The following is a 20,374-nucleotide window of genomic DNA, read 5'->3' on the forward strand; positions in this document are numbered from 1 at the left end:
ATGGCACTCCAAATCTGTCACTGTAATTAGCGACTGTGTAACATTATATTATGCTTTATTTATGATGAAAATAGGAATTATTGTTTTTTTTCCCTCACTTAATTTAGTCACTAATGTTTCGTAGTAAATAATCCTTGCTTTAAGAAATGCTAAATCATAAATTAAAGAGTTTAGTATTAATAGAAATGATAGAAATTAGTTTTACTTGTTTTTTTTTTTATTCCACTCAGTTTGTGCTCGGGCATCTCCAATGAAGGCATGAGAGCCGTGGCGGGCAAGGTATCGCTTAAAGCGGCAGTGATGCCAGGGCCTGCAGGATTCCTTTGGTGCCCCATATAACTAACATACATACTACCATGCAAACTCACTCTAAAATCACTAACACCATACGTTAACACACACGCTTCATACCAAACGCTAACACACACGCACACACGCTTATCTTGTACACAACTTGCATGGGAGCTGCCACTCTATTGCCGCTGAGCACCTCAGTTATGGCGGCGCCTGGGAGTGATGCCACTTTTTATAACAGCGCCATGGGATAAGATGTGAGAGTGGCAGTATCCTACATCCTAGAAAACTTGATTATATGATGGTGTGTGTTTTTTATGAGTGTAGTGTGTGTGTGTGTGTGTGTGTGGAGTGTGTGCGTCACTGAGGGTGCTGTGTTTGTGCTGCTGTTGGGTTAGTGTCTGAGCCCTGTCTGCATGCCTGGCTCTGAGTGTTGTGAGTTGTGTGTCTGTGAGTGCAGTGAGTGATACATGTGTCTGCGAGTTGTGTGAGTGATTAGATTACTGTTAAATCTGAGTTGTGTGTCTGTGTGATGCCTGTGAGTGATTAGATTACTGTTAGATCTCAGAGTTGTGTGTCTGTGAGTTGTGTGAGTGATTAGATTACTGTTAGATCTCAGAGTTGTGTGTCTGTGAGTTGTGTGAGTGATTAGATTACTGTTAAATCTGAGTTCTGTGTCTGCGAGTGCAGTGAGCTGTATGTGCGAATTGTGTGAGTTATTAGATTACTGTTAGATCTCGGAGTTGTGTGTCTGTGTGATGCCTGTGAGTGATGCCTGTAAGTTGTGTGTGTCTTTGAGTTGTGTTCTTGCCTATTTGTGTCTGTATTTGAATGAGTTGTGTGTCTGTGGGGACTGTATAGAAAATAAATCAAAGAAGTGTAACCCTCTTTTGTAAGGACATAGTAATAACAACTATTAGTAACTATGGAAACATAAGCAAATCCTCACAGGGTGACAATGACCATAACATCAACAGGCAATGTGTAGTAGTGAGGCAGATGTGGACTACAATACTCAGAATGCTCAGCCAAGCCAGATGCTGGATGATTTTACTATAGCTAGTTGTTAAAAACATGTTAGTTACATTAATTTACTCCTTGATCACAATTTCACGTGTTTTCATTATTTACCATAAAAAGCATGTAAGCTCTGGGACAGAAACAAGTTTTACAGACGGAACCTTTCTGGGGGTCACCGCCCTCCTTAGATGAGTCAGGAAGCTTTTAGAAAGCTCACTCGTTACCTAGGAAACGGACGACGCTTCTACAACAGGGAGACATTGACTGTGTAACTGATCAGGATGTCGCTGGGGAATTCGGAGACCGGGGCACCTAAATTCACATTTAGTCACCTGCCAAACAGGACATTTAATTCACTGGAGAACAGAGACACCCGGGAGCTGCTGCTCAAATGGTAAATAACTGCGGTGTGGGGGAAACTTTATCATGTAACACATGGGCCTTCGATACTGCCCAGCCACACTCTTTAGTGTTATGTTTATGTTCACACCTGGGAAGTCTCAGGGTTTTTGCCCCAATCTCAGGGCGAAGGGGCAGATTCTCAGGGTCGCGCAGACTGGAGCAGAGTCCTTCCTACTCTCCTGGCTGAGATCATATATAAGATACGCAGTTGGTGCTTTTGCGACCAGTATGTTATGCTTGATATCCCTGCTTGAATGCAGGTGACTCAATAAAGTATACCTTTAAAAAAAGTCAAGGTTTCCATGAGTCATTTCGGTTAAGACACTCGATGAGTCACTACATAGGGTCTGCATGACTGATCAAAGGGTTAATATATTAAAAGTCTCGTGGTCAGGTCGTTTCGAAAGGCCGCAGGTACATTTATGTTAGATTTCCGCTTGATTATCTGTATATGATATGTTAAAGCTTGCGTTATGGTTCGCTATGGTAAGAATGCGCAGAGCTGTAAATGTTTATACTAAAAACCCGGTATGATTAATGCGATAAAAATCAGGATAATCTACCGGGAACAAATGATTTAGGGACAACGAACTTTCCGATTCATCCGCAGAGGCTCATAAACATGGAAAATATCAATTGCTTGACTTGCCATTATTTAAAGATACATGTATTTGAGTCACCTGCATTCAAGCAGGGATACCAACCATAAAATACCGGTAGCAAAATCACCAATTGGGAGTCTTATATATGATGACAGCGGGGTAGAAGAAGGAGTCCGCTCCGGACTGTCACCCCAAGAATCTGCCCCTTCACACTGAGACCCTGAGACTTCCCAGGCAATTCCTACTGAATTTAGGGGGAAGAATTGCAAATAAAGTAATGCTCAGCCAGCTAGTGTTATGGGAAATGTAGTCCACAATTGCATGTTCGCCTTTTCCTTCTCCATGAACCCGTTTTTTTTCATAGACCAGAATTTCTGGTCATCCAGATAATAAGGTAAAAAAATAAAACCCACACACATTAATAAAATGTTTTTATTAATTTAATTAATATTTTTAGATTTTTTTACATTGGTAACTAATATGTCATTATTATACTGTCTTGGGTAGAAGGAAGAATTTCTACCACAACGCAAACCGCTGAAGTTCACTTGCGCTGATATTATTTTGTGTAATTGCAAAAAATGCCAAAATTGGATCAGAAAAAATCTGAAAACCATCTTCAATTGTTCAATTAAAAGTCATATGGATGTAGCTTTCTGGCTATATGACTATGTTGACCAGCGAGTGTGATCTGATATTCCAATGAGAATTGGCATTATGGAGATGGAATTATTGATTTAATGAAACCTCTAGTTTTGTGAAATGGATCATCTTGGGGGAAACAGTTTACTTTGTATCACGTTGGTATCATTTTGTTCTATTAGGTCCATGAACGGTAGACTATTAGCCCAAGCCTTCCGATATGACCAGTATTTCCAGCCCTATCAAAAAGATGATTTTCTTCTGGTAAGTTCTGTACACACGTGTTCTTTAAATATCCATACACTCCCGCTTTTCTTTGTTTTGCTACTGATGTTTTATTTCATATATATATATATATATATATATATATATATATATATATATCTTAGTGGCTTGCATTGCGATCTCTGGGTGGAGGGGCTCTATTTTCAGCATAATAATTTTGTGAATTAGCATAATTCAAATGCGCTTTAGAAGCTAATTATATAGCTGTCAAAGAAATCCCAAAACTGGAATGATATTATGTCCTTTAAGAACCAGACGTGACATCTCTGGGGCAAAGCGCTCCGGATGTGGATTTGGCCCAAAGTGCTAGTAACAGAAACATCAGCCCGCTGTTAAACTTTCTGTTTGTAAAACCCACATTCACATTGAAAAAGTACTATCTTTAAGCACGTATATTCTGGAAAGACCCAAAGTCTTTAAAAGACACAGAACTCGGGTATGAACATAAGATAAAAATTCTAAGAAAAAAACCCAAAACCTGGCACTTAAATGATTGCTTGATTTTTTTTAAATTTAATTTTTTGCAGTGAAACCTGCCGATGCCATTAGTGGCACGCTTACTACTTGTAAACCTGAAATTGGATGCCAATCCATTTATCCAATGCCAGTGAAAAGCAGTTTGCGTCCAGCAGACATTACGTATGTTAATACCTTTTCCGGATATGCAATGTGGCACTGTCTGGACCAGCCTTTCAGTGAACAGTGCAATATAATTCCTATTTGAGAGATTGTGATTTCATAGGCTAGCACATTGTATGGAACAAAGATTACGCCTTTTGGAGACGAGCATTTGGGCTGAAGCCCGTGTCGGCTCATCCAGCTGCACACGTGAAAGTAACCCACCCTATCTGTAGCTTTAGTACCACTCTTGGGTCATCATGTAAGTAGTGCAATACGTTGGGGGAAAAGAGGTCCTTTTGTAGACCCTAGTAATAGGGATTGCTCAGAGAGATGTATGTTCATTTTGGATTTGTACGTTGCTGTAATGCTACAACTATAAAGTGTTCCTTTAGTTTGCCTTTGAAGTCCTGGCGAGTTGAAGCTTGGTAGTGCCCAGTGTTACGGAGTTCCGGAGACATGGAGGGGCAAAGGAGAGAGATGTGTGATATGTATGGGGCATGGAATATGGCGGATGGTAGATATGACATGTTGGATGAGGATGAGACCTGGAAAGCCTTATAAGTGAGCAGTAGGATTTTGAAGGCGATACACTGCTTTATAAGAATTAAGGATATTAATGTAGTCTAGGGGTAAGTGGTGTTCTGGTGTAGAAAACCTAACTAGACTTTAGGCTGGAAGCCAGCGTTTTGTTGCGTTGGGTAGGAACTAAACAAAACTGGATGCTTCTTTCCCCTTCTAACCCCTAAATGAGTGCCAGCTCTTCAGTATACTGATTATTTAATATTACATTTTCCTGCTCATTTATGTTTTTACTTGCAGGCCTTCTTCCAAGATCCAAATGTAGTTTCCCAGCTGAAGTTAATCTCAGACTCCTCAGGACAATGGAGGACGTTGGGTAAATATCTGTTGGCGCTTGTAGCGAATGCGTGTTGTATTAATTCCGCAACACTTTTTTTTTTTTCTTCTCTGGACACTTAAGTATGTTCTTTTTTTAATATATTTTGCATAATCAGCACAAACGGTCCGAGATCATAAATAATGGGGTCACTTAAAAATGTCATGTAATAATACTGCTTAATATGATGAGCTGAGGCCTTCATTCCCAGGAGCTAGATCCATAAAGTTTGCATTGTTTGAGAATAAATCGTAGCCTATGCATTAATAAAAATGACAGTTCTTGCCATTGGTTGGTGTTCTCTTTAATACTGTTCATTCTTTCACATGATGTTGTGCATAGTGTTGTGGGACCACATGAAGAGGACAGTGGGGGCACACAACTCTTCCAGCAGCTGTATCTATGGATTTAACTCTCTTGTTATATCAGGAACGGACAGCATAAAGATCAGTCGTGAAATCTCTTGGGCAACATAGCGTTTCATCAATAGCAGAAGTCCGTAGCAGAATGTACAGATGCCACGCATTACCCCATTCATTGGCATCTAATTCTTATTATCATACCTGGGAACTTCCCCAGCTTTACCCGAGGTCTCTGGATGAAGTACTGCTTACCCGGGGCTCTGGGTTACTATCTTCAATCACAGGGCATTCGGTCATATGGAGTAAAAAAGGTCCTACTTGCTATGCATTGGCCAATAGCAGTCTGCGTGCCATCACACTCCACTACATAGTATTACACGATTAAAGAAAGCTTTCGGCCCATCTAGTCTGGCCTTTCTTCCTGATGTAAAGACTCGTACGTTACTCAGTCCTTGGTCTCATCATAGTTAACTTCCTTACATAACATCTAAACCTCTGAGCGTCTAGTTTTAGACTATGACCTCGTTCTAATACTGTTCTGGGCATTCATCGATTCCTTCATCTATTTCCCATGATTCATGACAATGTAACCCGCTTCATATTTTGGGGTACCCTGTGACTTCAGTTCCCTGCTTATAAATCAGCTGAGCTCCACACCTTTTGGTCTCCTGCCTCCTAAGTGATTGATGACTCACGTTGACAAGATCTCCACCCTGATGTCGCAATTGTGCTCTCGAGTGCTAGGAACCCTAAGGCCATACCCTCCCATCTGAGACAATAGATAAGGATTATCAGCCAAGTTTCTGTCTATCATTAAATTGTCGCCTCTTTACAAGTAAACTTTCTCAAGGTCTCATGCTGTCATTTTGCCAGGTGTGCTTCCACGTGTATTTATGTGAACTCGTCTGTCTTATTAGACTGTCAGAACGTTTGCCGCGCCGCATGTGCGCTCTTTGGATCAGTTTCATTTATTGCATTGGGAAGTTTTTTCAAACGCAGTGTCTGGGTCCACTGAGTCACTCTATTCACTAAGGAAATCAATTGCCATGGGAAATACCCCAGCGAGCTTCTCTGATGTCCTACAGATGCTTCTGCAAAGTTCAACAAAGTGCCACCTTCTGGTTGTTCTGTTAGCACCATGTACATGTTACCGGTACATGTTACCGGTATTAGAAGGGTTCACCCAATATTCTTTCATTTTGAGATACATTGCTCACATGCTTTCAAAATCGATGTGTCCTAAAAAATACCCTGAGGGGTATGTATGAGTAACGGGGCAACAAAGTGATAAAAGATGAGTAATCGGTGGGAATGCTCCATTGGTTGCTGTGACAACTGTACCACATTTATCACTTTGCGTTAGAATGGCTCTTATTGCTCATACGAACACCCATTCTGCCCATCTAGTCTGCCTGTTTTTGTTTTTTCTTTAAAGACTCTGACCTTAGTCTGTCATTTGTTTCCTCTTAGATTTAGGATAACCACGTGCCTATCCTGTGCAAGATTAAATTCAGTCACTCTAATACTTCTGCTGGACGCCTGTTCCATTCAGTAAAGTAAAACTTACTTAGATTTCATCAAAGCCTCTGTTTCAGATTACGGACCCTTATTCTAACATTTCTCTTCCTCGGTCACATCTCCCCTCTCTCTTCTTTCCTCCAAGCGATACATATTGCGAAATACATTGCTCGTCGGTGTTGATTGGTTCAGACAGCCTTTGGAAGGGTTGGGGAAGGAGAAGGGAGAGAACATAAGGTAACAGATCTCAGCTTCCATTAAGTTACCATGGAAATGAAATATTTCCAAAACGGATTCTTCTGAATTAAAAAATCAGAAGCTAAAGGTGATTTTAATTCATGAACTTTAACTTCATGGGGTTTTTCTGTAAAGATACATTTGTTAGTGTCTATGCAACATATGGGTAATTATATATATATATATATATATATATATATATATATAAAAAACACTTTCAAAAAGATGGTCAGCACTCTAGGTCTTTAAATTGACAATTTCATTTTATTCAAAGTCAAGTCGACGTTTCAGTCATTACTGACTTTCATCAGGACATGATGAAAGTCAGTAATGACTGAAACGTCGACTTGACTTTGAATAAAATGAAATTGTCAATTTAAAGACCTAGAGTGCTGACCATCTTTTTGAAAGTGTTTTATATGGAAACTGCTGGTTACTAGCACCGGGCTTGGAATATTTGGAATGGTGTGCAATGGACTCTGTGAGTAAATATATATATATATATATACATACATACATATAAATATATGCATTTTTGGTTTAAAGCCATGAGAAATAAAGGAAGCATGCAGAATATTTTTTCATAAAATATTAATATATTTTTTTAATATTGTGTTGGTATACTTAATGCACTTAAGCGTGTGTGTGTATATATATATATATATATATGTTTTTCTCTCCATATTGGGGCTGGGAAACCTGTTGTCACTTGGCTATAACTCGTGGCAGAGAGAAGAGCGGACCTGTTTGTTATTTGGAAAAAAACACCAACTTATTTTATTTTTGAATCATTGTCAGTTGATTCAAAAACTTTAAACAAATAGTTTAGAGCTCATTATAACAGCCTCTTACTTTTTTTTATTTCTTTTTTAAGTTTTAGCCAACAATCTGAATATTCCATCTGCCAAAGTCTGGGCAAAAATGCTTTCAAAAGGCCTCTGGGAAACATATATTTTTCTCCAATGTTTTAATTGGCATTTACCATGTTTTTCTTATTTGAGAGCATTTCAGGCTTTGAATATCGTTCCGTGCATGTTAGATTCTAGAATAAGCAGGCCGTTTTGGGTTATGAAGGGATCTATAAAATGATAATCCCGCCGCCTCTGGTTATCAGATCTTGTAGGCTTTAGTTAGAAGTAACTGCTAAAGTCGTTCTATTATGTTCTGCTGCAGTCATCATTTCTATTCTTAAATCATTCTTTTTTCAGGATTTTACTGATAGTTATGGATTTAGTACGGTATATTGTTATTGTATGTAAAGTGGCGTCCAAGCCAAGTTGGGTGGTGGATGTAGAAGGTGTTTCTGTGGCTCAATGACCACCCCGTCATTAGCCTGAAAAACAATAGGCGAGAAATTGTGGCTTCGATTTTAAGAGTATATTTAAAAAATGGAGACTTCATCAAACTAGACCTCGGTTCTAATCTTATTTTAAAATTTTTAGACGCAGAAGTGAAGAAAGTTGAAGCCGAAGAAATTCCTTGCCACCAGCTCTCGATGGCGTTATTCGATCCTCTGTACGCGGAAGGAACCGTAAGAGAAAGCGGGCACATTTCGAAATGCCTTGATGAATTCGTTGATGACTTTACTATATCTGATGAGCTAAGAAAGGTAATCAGCCTATTTAATATATATATATATATATATATATATATATATATATAAGACCTTTAGAGTTAATGGGACAGCCCCACTTAAGCAGAATACATATTTAAAGTAAACTGGGGTGTCACTTACGGAAATGGACCCAGCAGTCACCTGTCCGGCATAATGGCACATTAGCATGATGAGTTGCAGATCATAGTAGGACCAGGAAGACATGAATTTCTGGAAATGGGGCCTATTAAATGGCTTTGTTAAAAAAAAAAAGCATCAAAATAAAAAATTACATTTTGGAAAAGTAAGCGCATCATCTACTTTATAATTGTGTAAAACTATCCCAATGATGTGAATGATGTGTTAAGCAGGTAGTTAACATGGATTACGTGATGCGTACTATATGTGCCGTGACCTCATTCATAATTAATACATGAATCAGACTCTTAATACATTTCATCATTTTGTATGTCGGCTCATATTTCCAATGGATCCGTGGAATTGTCATGTTTGTTGTCAGTCCACAGTTATATGGAACGTTTTTAGCACGCGTTAGTTTTTATACCCATTGGTGGGTTTTTTTGTCTCTTTAAGGTCCTTTTGCTGGAAGACTTTGATAAATATGACATTTTTAGCCGATCGGATCGAGGAGAGTTCCTTTTCCTGCTTTTTAAGCATCTGTGCCTCGGAGGAGCGCTGTGCCAGTTTGAAGATATGATTGAACCTTACCTAGAAACAACAAAATGTATTTATAAAGACCTTCTGAGGTGAGACTTAAATATTTTACTTTACTCAAAAACCTGCAACAGCCCAAAAAAAGCTCCAACAGTGTATAGAAACATTCTTCTGGTACTGATGATGGTATAAGATGATATATATTACCGTGTCAGCATAAAAGCTGTAGTGATCATTGAATGATAGGAGGGGAATCCATCCAAATGCTCCGGGTAATAACGCAGCCCAAAAGATATTTGTCAAAAAAAACATGCTTAACCCCTTCACGACCAATGACTTCACGAAAAGATCTCCAAACAGGACCCATGATGTACCTGGTATGCCATCGGTTAAAAGCCCTCCCTCTATGCCGAGATCTCAGGGGGAGCCACTCCTAGTCTGCAGGTGACCCCACGTGATCACTTCTACAGCCAATCACATGCGTGGATACAGTCAGATGACAAAGGCAGCGAGGGAGAAAGAAGGAAATAGAAAAACCACAAAAATTGCTCTGCTCTTGTAGTGTAAAATAGCCTTGGTCCTTAAGGGGTTAATGTGTACAACCCAATCCTGTCCAAAAGACTCAACAAAAGGCAATTTTATAGGAAATCCATAAAAGTGTCACAACTCTTCTCCCAGACACCAGAGAATGAAATCGGTCACTAAATCCCACTGTCCTGTCGAGCTCTACCTCTGTCCCCAAAAAGCGGGCCAGAGATACAGCTCCGTGGGACATTGGAATAGAGAGACAAAATCAGGACTGTCCAGTGCAAATCGGGAAGATGGGAGCCTGAGAGTGGGAGTGTAGGATACCCAGATACAGAACAGAATGGAAAACTGCTGGAGTGATGTTAAGGGTATTTTGGACTGAAGATCACATGACGCTGTATGTTGAGTGCGGAGTGTAGCGATGTTTGTACGGCGGGGGGCTTTTGTATTCTGTATGTATTGTGTTATCAGTGTCGCGGTGGGATCGATGTAATCGGATTCCCCACCCTTACAGTATACCATCAGAGCCAGAGAAACACTCTATGGGGTCCTAAGGTACCAGTGTGTGGCCCTTCCCATTACCCTTACATAGTGGGCAATTACTGTTTACATGGCCGGGTCCCCACAAGCTCCTCGGGGCCCTAGGCTTGGTTGCCTTGTGTATGACCCTGACACTTTGTGACACTTCTGCACCAATCGCAGGGTTAAACATGATTGACATGCGTCACTTTACAGCCTAAATTAACCTTCATTACCGTGTAACTTAATACGTCCTGCAAAGCCAGGCAAGCGAGTTCCTGGCGGCTGACACCTTGTCATTATATCCCTAAGATCTCCTCTGTGGCAATCCGTGCTACAAGTTATAGCTGCACAAAAAAAATAAAACATATATTTTTTTATGTTTATTTTTACTCCAAAAGGCTCATTTAAGACCCTTAAATCCATTTTATTTTTTTAAATAATAAATTCCCTGAAAGAGAAATAATTTTTTTTCCCCCGTAACTTTATTAAAAGAGGAAAAGGAAACAATCAATGCAGGTTTTGTATGCTGTCTATTATCCCGCGTCGGCCCTGTGCACATTCACACGCAGTCTTACGCATAATAGCCTCCTTTCAGCTAGAATTTTTCCCAGACTCGCAGGGCATCTGCACTCCATAAGCCTCCTGAAACAGCTCTCAGTTGGCCGATACGCACCCGGACCCGTGTAGTCTGCTGCAAATTGAAAACACATCAAGCAAAGTAAACCGCAGGACAATTGCTCTGTGTTTGCAGGTCATTGATGACATGCCTTTCCTCAATTTGCATTAATGTAGCATAGCCCCGTACTCGCCTAATCAAGAAGGATTATACGTTCTAAGAAATAAACATGCTAAATAATAAATGTGTAAGGACTGCTAGCTCTATTTTCATGCCAAATGCAATTTACTGCATGCAAACAGGTGCATGTATTATCTATTTATCGGAATTAGAAAAGAATTCAGCTTCTCCTTCATCCTCTGCGCTGAAAGCAGAAAGCATACTTAAGTATGCTTCCTGTACATTCTCTTCTCGGTTGAGTAGCGGCAGCCAATTGTATGGATGCTTGCTGAGCATTGATGTCCGACTCGTACATATGATTGGCTGCTTCTGCTCCCACTGATTTCAATGGAGTGAGTGTGTGCAGGAAGTGTACTTAAGTATTCTTTTTGCTTACATTTTCTGCTTTGAGTCAAGCCGGCCAGGGGAGGAATTAAGTGACGCAGTGACTTCAATAACTAAAACATTCACTTACCAATTTGCATGCAGTAAAAAGCCATGGAGTCCAAAAATGAGGGGACTAGACTGACCCTTTAAATATATATATATATATATATATGTAATCAATAAAAAGTTATTAAAAATATATATAATTATTACAGGCAACTGTCATTGAATCCAAGGCTGCAAACAAACTATCACTTATATTTAAGCAGCAGCAACATGGCGGCTCTGGCATTCAGGACAACAAAAGCGCCAGGGGCACATAGAGGTTGGCATACTTGCCGGCAGATGTATTTGGATAAATTTCCTAAGGGGGCGAGGGATTTTAGGATTATTATTTTGTGTACGTTTGTATTTTTACGGATTGATATCTATAATTAGCTTCATTTGTCTTGAAAACACACTATATGGATTTCCCCAGACTGTAAGCGGTGTGCAAGGTGTTCATATGATGGTACTCAGAGAGTTAAAGTAAAGGTTGGATGTGCCAGCTATATAGCTGAGTACCAGAAAACTAGTGGGCCAGAGGTTTCAGTTTAATGTAAAGACATTTTACTTCTTTATATTACATCTAAATATAGAACGATGTCGCTGAGAGCGGGGGAGGGTGAAGATCCCGTGTGCAAAACCAACAAACGGGCTGCTCAGCAAGACAGCCATGTTCTCTTTCTACCATTCTGGAAGTTTTATTATTTTTTTACACGCACACGAGCCTGGGGTTGGATATCTCTGCTCCTGCGGCTGCGAAGCCCGTAATCCAGTAACTCAGTAACTCTGAGCCTCGGCTTTTCCTTTCAAGCAGGGAACCATGCAATTCTTACTGAATACAGCATGTGACTACGTAAGGAGCTTCTTTATTGGCTGATTCTGTCACGTGGCAGGAAGTAGGAAGCTACCATTACCAATCATACTCCAGCAATAGACCCTATGGTGCATGTTGGATCTCGTGCACCAAGCGGTCCCCTTTCTAGGCTCCTACGATACCCAGCACACCAAGCATTGGTCAGCCCTTAGCTGAAGGCAAATGTATAAGTAACACCGGAGCAGGACCCCTGGCCCTCAGCCAGTTACCTTCCATGCTGGTTTGCGTAACATATCCAGGGTGACCTTACGAGACCCCCTTCCGTATGCGCAGAAACTTCTCTCGTAACATGTGCCACTAGGTCTATTATGTGCATACTGCACACCCACACACACCCGCAGACTCGGGTAGAACATTCCTCCCTCCTATATATTTGAATAATCTAATAAAAATGTGAAAAGCTGTCCTAATCTTCGTGTTTCTACCCCAGCCATGGGCTGTCTGGCCTACCAGGTATATGCTGACGCCATGCTTGTGGTGTATAACCGATTTATGATGCACACGGAGAGGTGTGTGGTCCGGTCAGGCGGTTATTTATACGCCCGGATGGCGTGGTGATACCCTGCTGCGTGTGTCTTGGGTGTGTGGAAAGTACTGGTTTGGCTCACCCAGCAAGAAACCGGGCCGGGGCCTCGCTTTTAATTCTCTTTCCCGTTTGATAACACTCACACACCCTCAGCCAAAGCCACCATTCATTTGTTTTTCCTCTTTCAAGAGCAGAAAAAGGCCTTGCCTCGCCGTTGGGTTAATTACAGGGTAATTAAATGTTAAAATACATAATACTGGGAATTATTTAATAAAGTAGATAATACCGGCTGCCTAGGAATATTTAATTTAAAGATGAATGCATTCATAGGTGCAGCTCAGCCGTGTTTTTGTATTAAACGCGTATCGGAGTCCTTTCTGAATGGGCTCCAAAGAGGTATTTTATGGTATGAACTTTTTATTTATTAAAGTTACAAAATAAGACTTCCCTCTCATTTAACGCTATACATTTCTCGCACATGCTCAGCCAATCACATGCATGCAAACTGAACGCCAACGTTTTGGTAGCAGGCACGTGATTGGCTGCTTCTTTCTTCCTGGTTTCAGTAGAAGCAGCCAGTGAAGAGTTTATTAAGGCAAACGTCTAATTTTCTAACAAAAAAAACATTAATTTGTGGACAAATTTTCCTGCAGTAAAATGAATTTCAACGACTCCCAGGATGCATTCAAATAGAAGTTTAGGGACTAGACTCTGATTTATTTCATACCGATAAAATTAGGGATACACCCCCATGTAGGCCCACGAATTAAGATGGTTTCCTCTATCGGTATGGGACAAATTAAATAAAGCATTAAACTTTAGGAGAAGCTGCAGCTCCAGACGGGAGCAGCAGGGGAGCGATCCCATTATATTCAATGGAACGGAGAGGCAAATGCATGCAGGAGGGGGGTTCTGCAGAATTACAGGAACACCGTTTTATACGAACTCACTACCTATACGTTTATATACAATGTACATGTAGGCTGTATATAACACCACCGAAAAAAATCCTAAAATAAACGGCCCGGCCCTCCCAACACCCTCCCTGAGCTCCGAATGGTTAATTTCTTCTCCCGTAATGTGCAGCGGGATATGCCGTTCCTTTACTTTGTCCGCCTGTCTTGCTTTATTATGTTTTTCAGGCTTCTCGTATCCCAGTTGTGGCTTGAAATGCCTTTTTTATAACCCGCATAACACAGGATATTCCCATTACACGAGATCCGCTCAGCAAAAGACACAAAGCATGGCTTGTTCTCCGCGTTTTGGATCTGGGGAGACAATTTCATATTTGTGTAAAAAGCCTCTTTTTGTGCGGCTCATACCAGGCTCTGAAAATATCTGCCGGTTTCAGGGTTCGGCCGTGCTGATTATTCCCTTATAGACACATTTAATGCAATAAAGAGGGATGGCAACAAAAATCTGTCAAGAAAACTTGCAGCCCTTTTGGTCCAGATATCTCTTGTTTCTTCCTTCCCCTGGAAACATTGTAGGAACTTTGGAGGTTGTGTACTGGCCTTCTCTGTCTCATACCTCCCAACAGTCCTGGTTCTTCGCTAGAGACCAGTGATTTTGGGGCACTCCCTGTCCTGGTTTTGCAGGCAGTGGGAGATCATAGGTAAGTTTGGGAGATCCTCTCATCGGCCCTGACTGGCCCAGGAAGCTGTAAAATGAATGGAGATCAGCACAGACCTCCATTCCATCTCCAATGTGGCCATCTCGCTAGATGAACTATGCCTTATGTAGGGCCCGCTCAGCCCTTCTTGCCACGGAGGTGAGAAGTGAATAAGCTGCTTTAGTGAATAAAGCCCTTAGTTGGTCCACATTCCGTTGAAACACAATCAGGGTGATGTCACATTCTCGGAACCAGTCACCAGTTTTCTTGTTTGTGACATCATTTATTTATCCTGGGATGTTGATCACTGTGGCTCTCAGGAATTACGCTTTAACTTTCCTGATTTATCACCTGAAACCCAGTAAAACCATCTTTATTGATATATAATTTGTTGAATCATAGTAGGGCTCTGTTCACGCAATTAGATATTTGTCCAGCTACACCTCCTTTTACAGAAAATTGCATCTTTCATATTATTTAATTCCTTTTATACATATCCATTTCCATATCTGCTCTAAAGAATTAAAGGTGCTGTGCTACTTCGACAAAACTGCACTCCGCAGTTCACTGCAAAAAATATACTTTTATTAATTTTATCAATGATTAAATGATTTACGTGATTAAAGGGGATTTTTATCACAAATTCATTTTCAAAAATATTCATGTGTGCATGTTCTAACCCTGTTTTGTTTTAGCCCAGTCTACTAGACAAACACCCTGAGTCCTTATCATACTGCCTGGGGCAAACAATAGAATGCCTCAGTCTTAAGTAACCATCCCCAGTTTACTGAAAGTCTATGGAGCAAAGGACTTCATTAGCGCTGCCATAAAGAATCAGCTCAGTGTGGTGATTGAGCAGAGGAAGTCAACCAACTTGTCACATGACTGACAAAGATGGCTGGCTCAAGTTCTGCAGATAAAGAAAGTTCTTTGGAACAAGATGTACCTTTATGTACTTTTTCGTATTCTTTTTTGGGAAGGATACTAGCACTCTTGCTTTTAATGTTTTTAAGCATCTTTAAGAAGATATTTACATTAAAAACTGACCTTTTGCCTGCCCCAGGTGGATTTGGTAGGAGTCATCTTTGTAGGTATCCATCTCCTCATTCTAGTATTGTAATTGTGTTGTAAAAAATCGTATTAAGAACAGAGCGGAAGAAGCTTGGATGGGATTTTGCACTTTGTAAACCTGAACATCGAGTTCAAAAGTAGTAACTGGAGTGGATCTGCTGCCGAAGTTTGCAGGTTTTCTAGAGATGTCATTGTGGGGTCCGACTCTTTTATATGGACAATTAAACACACCGGCACTATTTTATGGGAGGAGTGCATTTATTATCGCCCAGGTGTTTTTTGATGCTTTCAATGGTTTCTTGTTTTTAGAGAGTAGGTCTCCGTAACTAGCTAAAGATCTATGGCCAACAACGAAGACAATAATTATGCGATCTAGAAAAATACGCTTTAATGGTGGTTGACTAGCCCACCCTTTAACATACTATTTAATTCACTGAATGTCTACAATTTCAAAAAATTTAGGTCAAGATATATGACAGGTTTCATATTCAGATGTAACGTACGTAAGGTTCTTAACTAATTGGGCAAGTCCGCACTGGCCATCTGACAACATGCTGGCCAACAGGGCTGCACACTCATCCGATCTGCTGCACCAGCGTGCCGCCAGAGGCTGGATATGCCCAACCCTAGGCTACGTGAGCATGAAAGCCTAGCGTGCAACCGCACACATACAGCTGTTGGCCACACTTACGTCCTCAGGTGGCCGCTGGCCATATTGTGCCAGGGCCGCCCCATCATTGCCAGTCCGGTCCTGCTTCTAGGGTTATTCAAGCAGTGGTTTACGGTATCTGTCCACGTGTTGCTCGAGAAGTGTATTCTTGCTTCCAGTTTGTCCAAAAGCCAAGCAAATACCCCATGCTGTCCGTGATTCCACCCCCACCATTTAAGTTTGGCCCGGCTGAGACCTTGCTGCTGGGGTGTAGTCTCACTTTCCGTGTACTTACAGACATCCATGTTGCAGACAATGTGCTTTCTGTGTGTGTAATGCCCATCGTAACACGCGTCAGGTCACCTTAGGATAACACATATCGAAAGATTCCATTCTTTGTACAACAGAAATAATGGAGACAGACCAAAAAAAAAGTCTAAAAATGTTCTTTCCAGGCTATTAAAGCGGCTCTTGTTTTCGGATATGATTTCCCTCGGCGATCCAGGTGCTTTCTAACACATGTGCATCCATACTGACCTCATTTAATAGATTAAGAACAGACATGGATCTGCTCTGCGTGTCGGCCTGGAAGAACAGCTCCGCTTAAAAGCACCTTCTGTTCCTATACGTGGCCGGCTGTAAACCTTAATCTTATTTTTATGAAGTGTTAACTGGTTATTTCCCACACAACCGTCCTTCATCGCTACCTCCCATTCACTAGCCGGTTGGGATGGGATTTGAACCCGCTGCCGTCGCTCTAATCATTTTGCTTGCATACTATTAAAAACGTGTTTTCGGTGACACCATCAATATTTGCCAACGATATGGAAATTACAACGCCCAATTTTTCCAGGACACAAACACACACGCATTTATATATATATATTTATACAGTATAAATATAGATATATATTATTTTTAAGCTATTTATTCCCCCCACATACTGCAGGGCATTACTGATCAGTAACATGGAAAATGTTTGTGTAATTTGGGGAAAAAGTAGTCAATGTATGTCACCCAGACAAACCACCGTACAGCGACTCAACCAGGTGTAGGCACCTATATGGCTCGTGGTGGACATTTAATGATGGGCCTTCACAAACCTTGCCACGGACACTTCATCTATCCCTGGAAACAACCAATTTGAAGTAGCCAAAATCTGGGTTTTTCATGTCTTTTCCTTAAAGTAAGCTGGTTTGATCAGGGCCCTCCTTAGCTTGAGTCTATATTACCGTGTGGTGCCATTGTTCTGTAACACGGATGATACCCTCTGCCACACTTCTGTAGTATGAGGGAATGATGCCCTGTATGTGTGCATGCGCAGACCAAATACCTACCAGCGAGGGGAGGAGGAGACACACGTCCACTACTCTTTTAAATATCGTTTTTATTCATCGATTGCTTTTCCACACTGAGTTATATTATTTCATGTGGTTTTTTTTAGTGTTCAAAAAGATCCTGAGAGCAAAAAGATCAATATTATATCTACTGTCTTCAAAGTGACTGCCTATGTAAGTATAAATACCCTCCTGGGTTATGGGAACTTGGCTTTAACGCTGTTCTGATTTTTTTTATTTGGTTGTGTGAATTCTATGAATAAACCCTAATTACGCAACTTATTAGAACGCTTCCGTAACTTTGTTGTATTGTGATGTCAAATGAGATATATCGTGTCGTGTTTGAGTACGTTCTGTCTGGCGGCGCGTGTAAGAACGCAGGTGGGGGCTCCTCCTTAAAGGTGTAGCGCAGTTGGGTGATATCACGCTAGCTGCTAAAAATGGACAATCTTTTCTTATAGCGACAGATGGAAAGTCACTGAATACTGACTGAGCTTTATATTTTTGAGAAGCTGTCTAGCAATAGAGAGATGGGATGTCATAAAGTGCAGTCTTAGACAGTATCCATTGCCTAGCCTCATCAAAATCCATATAGTTTATCAAACTGACGGAAATTATATATTTTTAAGGTCATCTATGATATACATATATATAAAATTTAGATTTAGTTTTTTTTATTATAGTTTCCCTTTAAATATGGGCTAATGGCTTACTCGCCACCTTCCCCAGTCTTTTCTCCAGTAAACCAGAATGTATGATGGATGTGTGTTATTATTAATATTATTATTATTATCTTTTATTTATATAGCGCCAATAATTTACTCAGCACTTCATACAATACAAATATTTAAGGTGTATGATCATACCTGGGAACTCTCCGGGTTTGACCCGGAGTTTGCCGGGTGAGCGCTGCTGATTTTTGAGACTCTATTTGTAGGTGGGTGGGGTGGCACGTCCTGTTCTGAAAACCCCACCCTCATTAATGGTAACCCCACCCACAGTCAGCTAGCCCTGCCTCCTTTCACCTCCCTCTGCCCCTTCCAACTCCTGCATTCAGTGGGGGGGATGTGTCTGGGGCAGCAAATTAGGAAAGGTGTTGATGCACTTAGTTAGGAGGCTTTAAAGTTATCGGGCTATGAAGTTGCACAAACAACAAAAAACGTAATATTAATTTCCTTTTTTTTTCTTCTTAGGATGAAAACGGAATGTACTATCCATCAGTCAGGCGTCACGAGCAGACATTTGCGTATTTAATTGTGGACCCATTGAAACGCCACATTAATGTGCTGTACCATTGTTTTGGTGCTGGAGCCTTTTGAGGCCATAACTCGCATTGGGACCCTGATGTGAGAACTTTTATGTAAAACTGTGTTTCATGTTTCATCATAACAAGTGATTTAGCTTTGCTGAGATTCACAAAGAATGATGTGCCGCACCAAACCGTATTTTTTTTTTATACATATTTTTATAAGTTCTGGTGGCAAGAAGATTCCCTGCAGGATTCATGTAGAAACGCAAAAATCCACTTATAAATTATGGAAATATTTTTCCAAAAAATAAAATAAAAAAAGGATTATTTTTCTTATTTGTAAAATCACAACGGAGAAGTCGCTGCTCCAACTGCTCATGTAACTCTGCATTCAGAACTGCCTCGCGGCTCCAAAGCAGCTGGAGAACCAGACGTAGCCTATTATTAAGGAAATCTTGAGCACTTTGTGAGGCATCTGAACTGCAAATGTGTTTATTACTAGCTCTACCAGTATCGGCATGCACCACTTGACTAGTAAATATTGTAAAGACCGTCTTTTTGGAGAACCTTTCTATTTTTGTCCACAAAGCCATCCATTAGTTATGTTCCCTGTGATCTCTGCATTAAAAAAAATACTCATCCAAATCCATTCATGGTTGATGTCCACAGGCAAAGGGTTCTGCAAGATGACAAATACACATTAATAAATATTACTATCAACACCAGAGCTCGTCATTGGAACATAATGTGCAGGTTACGGCTTCGGTGGTCCTTCAAAGTGAATCATCTAGAACTGGGATATGGATGGTCCTTCACATTCCATAGAGAAACATTGGTGAACAAATGCATAGATCCCAGTGTTTCTTCTTTCAGGGTGGGGGTATACGTATTTAGTTATTTGTTTTGTTAACAATAAAAAAACCTATCATTTAACATTGTAACATTAAATGTTTAAATAGTCAGTTTCCATGGAATAACATTTTTCTGGGTAGATTATAGTATTTATCAGCACAACATCTGTTCATGTAAATTCAGATTCCACGGAGAAAGCTTGTTCTTGAATGTAGAAGCATTAATTGGTCAGATCAATAGAAAGTATATTATAATATAGCTAAAGTTAAATAGCAGAGCTACACAAGGGGATCAATTCAAACACCTTTGCTAAAATCGTCTGGTCTAGAATGTACAGGTAAAATGTATCTATTGTGGATTTGCGAATACTCTGCACCAGCGACATATTTATGTCTCGTTGGCATCTGCACCACATTAAAAGGTGCGCTGTGTCTTTAAGATATGGAGTGCTGGGAAATGACACGAAGTGCTGGGATATTACATCATATCCCAGCCCTCTGTGTCTTTAAGGGTGCACAAAACCTTCTAATGTAGTCTATGGAGGCTGTGCCGACTCAGCACATTTGGGCCGGATTGGGGAGATCAAAATCCTCCCGTGTAACTGGCCCATTGAGTGGTGGGATACCGTCAGGACTGAGTGCCCAAGAGGGCAATCTCTCCCCCGGTTTGGCAGTAGTTGGACTACCGCCATAGACCTAGTCAGCCTAGGCCAGGATATGTCACTACGTTGAAGTTCATGTTTTTTTTTAATTTGGTTTAATTTAGCTTTTTTTGCACACCCCAAAAAAAATGCAGACTAG

The 20,374-nt window shown here is 40.6% G+C and overlaps 1 protein-coding gene across 1 annotated transcript; it reads left to right on the forward strand.

Annotated features, from left to right (window-relative positions):
* Nucleotides 1-1,595: 1,595 nt before the first annotated feature.
* On the forward strand, nt 1,596-18,792 carry LOC149288814 (cilia- and flagella-associated protein 300-like). Its single transcript, XM_089491164.1, has 7 exons — nt 1,596-1,708; nt 3,143-3,224; nt 4,686-4,761; nt 8,321-8,487; nt 9,067-9,239; nt 17,581-17,647; nt 18,667-18,792. The coding sequence occupies exons 1-7, from the start codon at nt 1,596-1,598 to the stop codon at nt 18,790-18,792; spliced, it is 804 nt and encodes a 267-aa protein (XP_089347290.1).
* The last annotated feature ends 1,582 nt before the right edge of the window (nt 18,793-20,374 follow it).

Source organism: Sceloporus occidentalis, unplaced genomic scaffold, assembly GCF_023333645.1.
Source record: "Sceloporus occidentalis isolate IW3139 unplaced genomic scaffold, rSceOcc1.0.p SCAF_49, whole genome shotgun sequence".
In the NCBI taxonomy this organism is placed as follows: Eukaryota; Metazoa; Chordata; class Lepidosauria; order Squamata; family Phrynosomatidae; genus Sceloporus; species Sceloporus occidentalis.

Bases quoted from the DNA above. Each gene is read 5' to 3' on its own strand.
- LOC149288814 (XM_089491164.1), top strand. From the start codon at position 1,596: ATGTCGCTGGGGAATTCGGAGACCGGGGCACCTAAATTCACATTTAGT. The intron at 4,762-8,320 runs GTAAATATCTGT...TAAAATTTTTAG, and splicing joins AGGACAATGGAGGACGTTGG to ACGCAGAAGTGAAGAAAGTT. The intron at 8,488-9,066 runs GTAATCAGCCTA...TGTCTCTTTAAG, and splicing joins TATCTGATGAGCTAAGAAAG to GTCCTTTTGCTGGAAGACTT.